General features: G+C 41.0%; 1 protein-coding gene across 1 annotated transcript in view; it reads right to left on the reverse strand.

Annotated features, from left to right (window-relative positions):
* Positions 1-4,490: 4,490 nt before the first annotated feature.
* Positions 4,491-9,982, reverse strand: part of lacc1 (laccase (multicopper oxidoreductase) domain containing 1) — a 68,347-nt gene continuing 62,855 nt past the window's right edge. Inside the window, exon 8 of the mRNA XM_084085201.1 lies at positions 4,491-4,603. Coding sequence (XP_083941327.1) covers positions 4,600-4,603 — 4 coding nt within the window. The 3' untranslated portion in view covers positions 4,491-4,599. The remainder of the gene's footprint in view (positions 4,604-9,982) is intronic.

Below are 9,982 nucleotides of genomic sequence, written 5' to 3' on the forward strand. Positions count from 1 at the left end.
TTGTGTGAGGCTGTAGTATGATCAAGTAGGGCATTAATTTACGAAGGGTTTACGAAAGGTTAAATGTCTGAAAGTACCAAAAGTAAAAGTACTAAAATGTTTGAAAATAGCAGATCTACAAGCTCACAACGCGTCACGATGCGACGCATTGTGAGCTTGTAGATCTGCTATTTTCAGATAGCCTATGTATAAAATATGGTAACTAGTAACTAAAGTTTTCAAATAATTGTAGTGGAGTAAAAGTACAATATTTGCCTCTGAGATGTAGTGGAGTGGAAGTAAAAGTATAGACAATTAGAAATACTCCAGTAAAGTACCTCAAAATTGTACTTAGTTACTTTACAGCACTGCCGACAGAGACGATGTGCTTTTCCACTAAGGGTTAGTCATCCTAGAGCCGTCACAATAACAAGTTTGCAGCGGTGCGGAAACAAACACAACACTGGTCTAAAAATAAACTGCAATGTGCGCAGCTAGCTCCACGGCCCTTGTCTCTGTCAGCGCTGGACGCCAGCGGACGCTCCATATGGAGAACACACCGCCGCCGCAAAGCGGGGGGGGGGGAAACCACAACTGGAGTCTAGACCGACTTCCAGACCAGTCATCAGCACAGCGCCACGACCCACATGCAGTGGTGGGAAAGTAAAGTAACTAAGTACATCAACTCAAGCACTACTACGACTACTACCCATTCAATTGGGGAAAGCATCTGTGTCATTTTTAGATTTCTTTGGCTATTCAAAAAAATAGCAGATCTACAAGCTCATAGCGCGGCACCGAGTGTCGTGCTACGAGCTTGTAGATCAGCTATTTTTTGAAAAATCGTGAAAATGTGTGCATTGTTGAATGCTTCTTTTTTTTTTAAGCGAACATTTTTTAACTCAAATCTTTGCTTCTGGGGATTCTACAAATGTCTTTTTTGAAAAGGCGTTTGTTGCTATATCAGTGGTTCCCAAACATTTTTCATGTCAAGGACCACCCAAAATGTATTTGGCCACGGACCCCCATCTCAAAATGTGTTGTTCCAGCAAGCCTGCAGAAGCAAAGATTTGAGTAAATCTTTTTTCCCCCAAAAAAATAGCAGATCTACAAGCTCATAGCGCCACGCTATGAGCTTGTAGATCTGCTATTTTTGAAAAATAAGAAAGAAAAAGAGAACAAAAAATACACGGATGGCCTTAATGGGTTAAAGGTAGGGTAAGTGATGTTTTTTGGTTAAATCTAAAAGTTTTTTGTTAAGAGGTTAAGCATTATATTATGATAGTAATCATTGCTATAGAGCAGGGGGTCCGCGACCCCTAGGAGGTCGTCAGAGTTACTACAGGGGGGGCCGCCAAATCTTAATTTCTTTACATTAACCACTTGAACCCTAGCATCCCTATTCTGAGGGGAACTTTAGCCCAAAAAATGCGCTTGCAGAGCTGCTATTTTCGGCAAAGAGGTTTGGTGTAGAGGGGGGGGAAAAAGAGCAGACCAAGTACAGAGTGAAAGGTCAGGTTTACTAAGTAATGAGGGTTTAAGAGGTTAAATGTATGAAAATGCTCAACCAATCAGACTTTCTGTCTTTCCAGCTCTTCGAGAAACAGAAAATTCATTTTCAGGTAGGTGGCAATACGTCAGCCAATCAGGAGAGGGTACCCATTTATGTGTTTCTGCATAGTAGTATTGTTACTTTTACTTAAAGTAAAGAATATCTGAGTTGAGTACTTCTTCCACCCACTGCTGCTGTGCTGATGAGCTGGGCTGTTGGGGACAATTACATAATGGCTTTCTGATTGGATGCCGGGGGAAATGGTAGGTTTTTGTCTTGAGACAATAACAGCAATCCGTCTCTGTCGCCGATCTGATGACATGACAGCACAGTGGAGGAGACAGAGAGACAATCTGTTTGATTTTTGTCCAAGCTAAACTATGTATCGTCGTTGTCGGACAGAAACCGTATATCTCCATATTTATGTTTTTTTTTTGGTGCAAATTAACATCCAACTTGATCATACTACAGCAGCGAAAAGGCATCAAAAGTAGCAGATGTACAAGCTCAATGACGCGTTTTGAGCTTGTAGATCTGCTACTTTTGATACTTTGAATTTGAATCCTGAAAAGTAACAGTTTTGGACATATGAGGTTTCCATCCGTTAATAGCGGGCGGGTTTTCTACCCTACCAGGACCTCCAGTACTGCTGGTTTTATATCCTACCAGGACCTCTAGTACTGCTGGTTTTATATCCTATATCCGAGGGAATGAACTCGTTCTCATGCTATTCATCAAATATGTGGAATGCCCTACCAAAAGGAGTAAAGGAGTGTAAAACCCTACTCACTTTCAAAACTGCCCTAAAGATACACCTTCAGGAGGCTGCAATTGATAAATGGCCCCTGTCTAAGTCCTAACCTAACCTACCCCCCTACCCCCCCCCCCCTCTCTCCTTCTCCTTTTGTACATATTTCTCACTCTTCATACCAGTAACCTGTAAACTGATTGTATGACGTTCTGTATAGTAGTTGTGTATATCTGTCTGTCTCTTATATGTCATCATAATTTGTGTGCGTGGGGAACTCATTTGAAACAAGCTCAGTGCTTTAATGAGTCTTCCAGTTTAGTAGACCTTGTATTGTGAATTTGTACTTCCATGTACTGTTGTACTGTTGTTATCATGTCTTACTAAATAAAGTACATCAATCAATCAATCTAGTACTGCTGGTTTTATATCCTACCAGGACCTCTAGTACTGCTGGTTTTATATCCTACCAGGACCTCTAGTACTGCTGGTTTTATATCCTACCAGGAGCTCTAGTACTGCTGGTTTTATATCCTACCAGGACCTCTAGTACTGCTGGTTTTATATCCTACCAGGAGCTCTAGTACTGCTGGTTTTATATCCTACCAGGACCTCTAGTACTGCTGGTTTTATATCCTACCAGGACCTCTAGTACTGCTGGTTTTATATCCTACCAGGACCTCTAGTACTGCTGGTTTTATATCCTACCAGGAGCTCTAGTTCTGCTGGTTTTATATCCTACCAGGACCTCTAGTACTGCTGGTTTTATATCCTACCAGGACCTCTAGTACTGCTGGTTTTATATCCTACCAGGACCTCTAGTACTGCTGGTTTTATATCCTACCAGGACCTCTAGTACTGCTGGTTTTATATCCTACCAGGACCTCTAGTTCTGCTGGTTTTATATCCTACCAGGACCTCTAGTACTGCTGGTTGTATATCCTACAACCAAGGTATGTGAACCACAGTAATGCAACATCCTCAAATCTTTGCTTCTGGGGGTCCCTGGAACAACATATTTTGAGATGGGGATCCGCAGCCAAATACTTTTAATTTTGGGGGTCCTTGACATGGAAAGGTTTGAGAACCAATGATATAGCAACATAAGTGTTTCAGTACAAGTTAGGATTTAGAAGACATTTGTAGAATCCCCAGAAGCAAAGGTTTTAGTTACAAATGTTTGCTTTAAAAAAAAAATATATGTATTCAAAGATTTGCACATATTTTCACGTTTTTTCAAAAATAGCAGATCTACAAGCTCGTAGAGTGCCGCGCAATGAGCTTGTAGATCTGCTATTTTTGAATAGCCAAATAAATCTATAAATGACACAGATTCTTTCCCCGCCTAAATGGGTTAAGAAGATATTAGGGCCTCGTTGTCCAAAATAGTCGATTTTTCAACAAAGAAATAGTGAAAATAGGCTTGTTTTTATGCTGTGATTGCTGTGTGAGCTTGTAGATAGGTCAGTGCTTGATAGTTTTCTTTCTTTCTTTCTTTCTTTCGCTCTCTCTCTTTACAATTTTCACCTATAAGGACTGTGCCCAAAATAGGGACACCAGGTTGACAGTGGTTAAGTTTGAGAGAGTACAGATGAACCCACTCTCATTCTGGGTTAAAATGAACAACTCTGGATTTTGAACAATATCAGGGTCCACCCTGGACCTATAAGGGTCCACCCTGGACCCCCTAGTGGTCCCCGAACCTGACGTTGAGAACCACTGGTTTTTAACACATGCAATTTACCCCAATATGGGGTGAAATAAAATAAGAGGTTGTGGCTTCTCTCTCCATCATCACGGCCAGCGGCTAAATGAGGTGATGACATGTAAAATAAGAGATATTTATACTTTGGTTATTAAAAAATTGCAGATCTACAAGCTCATACCGTGCAGGCTATGAGCTTGTAGATCTGCTATTTTTGAATAAATCTTGAATACATATATTTTGAACAACAAGTTCTAATATGATGTGATCATAAAAAATAAAATGAAAATAGCTGTCATGCAGTGGCTAGAATGGATAGTAGCTATGGTGATAATAATAATATTATTAGATGTATAATAATATGTATTATAATTATAATTATAATAATAATAATAATAATATAATAATAATAATAATAATAATAATATAATAATAATATTATAATAATATAAAAATAGTATATGTTAGTATATGTTCTAATATGATGTGATCTAACTCACCAGGGTCTTTGCAACGTTGCCTCTCTGTGTGATGTTCTTGCTGTGCTTCTCGTTGGCCATGCGGATCCGCTGCTTCGCCACCATCTTCACCAAGAGGACAAGAATGTCTCTGTTTTTACCTATGAAATGATTTATTATAGTTAATGTTTGTGATGCAGCAGCAGCCAGGCTGGCGATCATGGAGATGATGCCCCCCGACACCCCATGTGTTACACCGAGACGGGTGACCCGGCGAAGTGTGTGACTGACTGACTGTCGGGGATATGCATCCTAACATTTAATGTTAGATATATTGATTTGTATCTGTTAATTAATGATTAATATATCATATTTTAGGTTAAACTGGTAGAGATGTTGTCACTGGTGGAAAAGGTACTCACATGTTTTACTTGAGTAGAAGTCAATACCCTATTGTAGAAATAGTCTGTTCAAAAGTAAAAGTCTGGTAATCAAAATTGACTTGAGTAAAAGTACAAAAGTATAGGCATAAAAAAATACTTACTCAAAAGTAAAAGTGCTCATTGTGCAGAATGTCCCATTTCACAAGTTCAATACAAATCTTTAGAAAATAGCAGATCTACAAGCTCACAAGGGTAGCATCTTGTTGTGAGCTTGTAGAGATCAGCTATTTTCAAATAGCTGAAGTATGAGGCTGAAATGGTTAATGTCTTGTAATATAATCAAAATCTACAAAGTAACTACTAACTAAAGTTTTAAAAAGAATTGTAGTGGAGTAGAAGTAAAAACAAAAAACAAAAAAAAAACTCAATTGTACTTAAGTACAGTACAGTAAATATACTTTCCCACCACTGTTTGAACGAATGCACTATGAATGTTTTCAGGTGACAAGCAGCGTGTCATTAACTTCTGGAGTCACACAATTCGATAGGTCACCCGTCGCGGTGTAACACCGGGCTCCTCACTGCTCCTCCACACCTGCTTCTGACGACGCTCCTCCCGCGGCCGGAAGTGCGCGTGCACGGCAGCGGGCGCGCGCGCCAAGACGTTTATTTAAAACACATGTCATCTTGGATTGATTGATTGATTAAATACTTTATCGCAAACAGTACAGCAATAAAGCAAAGAAGGCTAACACAAAAAAAGCCTTGATGGCTTGTTTCCATTGTGGTCCTATCTTCTCAATCAATCAATCAATCAATCAATCAATCAATCAATCAATCAAACAATACTTACATAAATAAATAAATGGATGAATAAATATTAACACACATGTTTATCAGTGGTGCAAAAATAACTCACAAAGTATCAATACTGTAATGTAGAAATACTCTTAAAGCAGGCTAAAAGTCGGGAATTAAAAATGTACTTGAGTAAAAGTACAAAAGTTTAGGTATCAAAATGTACTTAAAGTACCAAAAGTAGAAAGTACTCATTCCGCAGAATTTCCAAAAGTTTTCAAATGTATAAAATGTATTAAAATCTTAAAATAGCAGATCTACAAGTAGCAGATCTACAAGCTCACAATGCATTGTGAGCTTGTAGATCTGCAATTTTCAAATGGCCAAAATGTATTTAGGGCTGAAGTGGTTAATGTATGTTTTGTTATAATAATCAAAATCTACAAAGTAACTAGTAACTAAAGTTGTCAAATAATTGTAGTGGAGTAAAAGTTACAATATTTGCCTCTGAGACGTAGTGGAATAGAAGTAATAGTACAGAAAAGTCCTCTCACCGCATTCCATAAACCTCCTCTTTGGCCCTCCTCTTCTCCTCTTATACCCAGGGGGCAAAACCCCCTTTTTTTTGGAAAGCTGCATTTGCTCTGCTATAAAAGGTTGGCCACCAGAAATAATATCTATGACCCCGTAGGATCACAACCTATATGGACAACCCGGTCAATTTTTTGCTGGAAATCCAATATGGCCGCCTCAATATTGGCCACTATCAGTACCCAGGGGCAAAGGGGGGTATGCTGCATTTGCCCTGCCATAAAAGGTTGGCCACCAGAAATAATATCTATGACCCAGTAGGATCACAACCTATATGGACAACCCGGTCAACTTGCTGCTGGAAATCCAATATGGCCGCCTCAATATTGGCCCCTATCAGAAAATAGCTTTGGCAATAACTTTTGAACCAGATGGGCTAGAAATAAAAACTTGGTGTCTATTTCATGGTTTCAGAGCATGAGAAACTCAATGGAATACTTATCTTTATGATTGGGTGTGTCTGGACCTTTAATTTGCATATTTCCAAGATGGACGCCACGCGAAAATGAGTTTTACTATGACTTTTACAGTGACAGCTGACTGTTATGGCAACAGAGATGGCAGTCCAGAGATGGCAGTCCTAAGAGAGCAGCTGCTGCTTTTTCAGGAATCATTGAATGGGCAACCAACTGCAGTCCTCTGGGAAACCTTCCTGGAGATGTCAGATATTCTCCAAAGGTTTATCTAGTACGATCGGGAAGGTGACTGGACAGGACATCTCTGTGAATTAGCAAGAATGCTACCCTACCTCACTGCAGCAGGCCACTACAAGTACGGGCAGCAATCTTTACCTCTGTATTTGGCTGAGATGAAGAAACTACCAGAAACAGCTTCAGAGGTACATGAAGCACTGATGGCAGGTGTATTTGTTGGCAGACGAGCAGATGGCAGCCACAACAGTGTTTCTCTTGACATGCTACTGGAGCAGACCTATAATGCCGATGCCAAGGAAGCAAGCAGTCTGGATGGCATTACACTCAGCCCTGCTGCCAGGACAAAATGGGTCTACACAAAACCACTCACTGCAGCTGTCTCTGCAGAGCTCAAGTCTATGCTCCACCTCCACTCCTCCAACCCACACCATGAGTCTGGTCAGAGTCGTGTAATCCGGGATGCAGCGATGGTAGTCAAGGTCATGGCAGCAGTGGAGACTAACCCATTTACAGTGAGCACATCATCCACGATCAACATATCTACAGGACAGTGTGCTGATTCCACAGTCAAGGACCACTTGATGAGTGTGAAAGAACTGGGTCTGAAGGCACTGTGTGAGTCATTGTCCAGTGAACAGAAGAAGACAAGCATAATGAAGCTTAACACTTCCCACACTCAAAACACAAAATCTAAAAAGTCTAAGGGGAAAACCTCAGCACCTGGCAAAAGCAATGAAATTACTGCCCTCCTGCGCATGACCCAAATCATAGCCAGTGGTGGAGAACTCAACCTTGTTGACTTTATAGGCAACCACGAGTGCAGTGGCTTCCCCCCTTCCCTCTTCCAGGAAGATGGCAGGATGAGAACAGGTACCAAGGCAAGCCTTGTGAAGGTCCTGAAAGAGGAGACCAAAGTTGCATGCATCCCTGACCTGCCTACAGAAGACAGAAAAACAGCAGTAGTTATTGATGCCATGTATGCCATACGCCATTGGTCGTTCCTGAAAGGTGAAGCATTTGGAACAATCGCTGAACGATACCAACGTCTGCTGTTGAATGATGTGCCTGCTGGCACAGAGATCATTCACTTCTGTTGTGACCGGTACAGTGGACCTAGTCTTAAGACAGCTGAGCAAGAACACAGATATGCTCGACCAAAACCTACCAAAGAATATGAAGTCAGTATGCGTTACACAGCTCCAGATCCTCAGGAGTTTTTTGCTGTGTCAGCTAACAAGGCAAACCTATTGAGTTTCCTCTGTGACGAATGGTGTGAAAATGAGAAACTTAAGTCGGCCCTTGGTCCAACACATCTTTACCTGGGTGGGTGGTTTAAAGAAGAGACAAGGAGTGTGGTGATCAAGGAGGGGTCTATTGAAGATGTCCCTGCACTAGAATCCACACAACAGGAAGCTGATACAAGAATAATACTCCACACCCTGTACAGTGTCCAGAATGACAAAGTTGACAGAGTTGTCATCCATGCCAATGACACAGACATCATCATCATGTGCCTTTACTATGCAGCAACCCATGTCAGATGCCTTCCAGAGCTGTGGGTGAGAACACAATTCATACCTTCCTATCCATCAAATGGTATCAGCACTGGGGCTTGCACAGTGTCGTGCCCTGCCCTTTATCCATAGTTTAAGTGGCAGAGATACCACCAGCTATCCCTTTTTCACTGGGAAGAAGGCATGGTTCAAGGCCAGCATGCGTCTGGATCTCCCTGCACTTGAGGAGTTTGGTGAAAACTCTTCTGATTCCCTCTCATATGACGTCATCAATCAGGCACGAGACCTCACAATTGCTGTATATACATCCAAAGCGGACCACCCGGAGGATTTTGACCTGAGTAAGCTTAGAGTGTACAAGTTCCTCAATAATAGATCAACCCTCTTAAAGCTGCTGCCCCCGACAGAGAATGCCTTTGACCTGCACCTGAGAAGAGCTGCTCTAGCAACCATAATAGATAAATGTGCACATATCGCCAAGCCGGATATTCCTTCTTTCACAGAGTATGGATGGTCTCTCAGTGCTAGCAATGCAGTCCCTCTTGCATCTACCGAGCCAGCCTTGCCTTTGTCAATGAACAAGGCAATATCATGCCTCTGTTCCTGTGCAAAGAAGGCAATTCCATGCTACTTAGGATGCCGTTGCCAGGTACTGGAGACACGATGCAGCAGGATCAGTGCAACACATGACAATAGTGACAGTGAATAGCATTGTACCATAGTATCATTGGCTTTAGAAGCAGGCAAGACAGCACCATAGAGGTCAAAATGAACCTTTTGTAGGCAACCTCAACTCCGCCTTTACTCTATTTGTCACTAAGTAGTCTATATTTTGTTATGTTACTTGAATGCATACCACTATGTTAATTTGTATAGCCCTAAAGTTGAAGTTTTTGGCAAGTCTTGGAGTGTGCATGTGTATGTTTATATTGTATTTAGTTTATTAAAATGATACATAAGATACATTGTGGGCTTTTTCTCCGATTTTTCTCTGCAATCATCCCCACAACTATAGATCTATAAATCAATAAATCTGGGGGAAAATGTAATACCATACATTATTTATGACTGCAGCCATATTGACAAAATAGAAATGAAAGCTCAAACTGACCAAATGTGTTCATATTGCTTAAAAAGCAGACTTTTTGCCATAACAGTAAGCTGTCACTGTAAAAGTCATAGTAAAACTCATTTTCGCGTGGCATCCATCTTGGAAATATGCAAATTAAAGGGCCAGACACACCCAATCATAAAGATAAGTATTCCATTGAGTTTCTCATGCTCTGAAACCATGAAATAGACACCAAGTTTTTTATTTCTAGCCCATCTGGTTCAAAAGTTATTGCCAAAGCTATTTTTTGATAGGGGCCAATATTGAGGCGGCCATATTGGATTTCCAGCAGCAAGTTGACCGGGTTGTCCATATAGGTTGTGATCCTACTGGGTCATAGATATTATTTCTGGTGGCCAACCTTTTATGGCAGGGCAAATGCAGCATACCCCCCTTTGCCCCTGGGTACTGATAGGGGCCAATATTGAGGCGGCCATATTGGATTTCCAGCAAAAAATTGACCGGGTTGTCCATATAGGTTGTGATCCTA

This window comes from Gymnoscopelus microlampas (assembly GCF_963454915.1).
Source record: "Gymnoscopelus microlampas genome assembly, chromosome: 17".
In the NCBI taxonomy this organism is placed as follows: domain Eukaryota; kingdom Metazoa; phylum Chordata; class Actinopteri; order Myctophiformes; family Myctophidae; genus Gymnoscopelus; species Gymnoscopelus microlampas.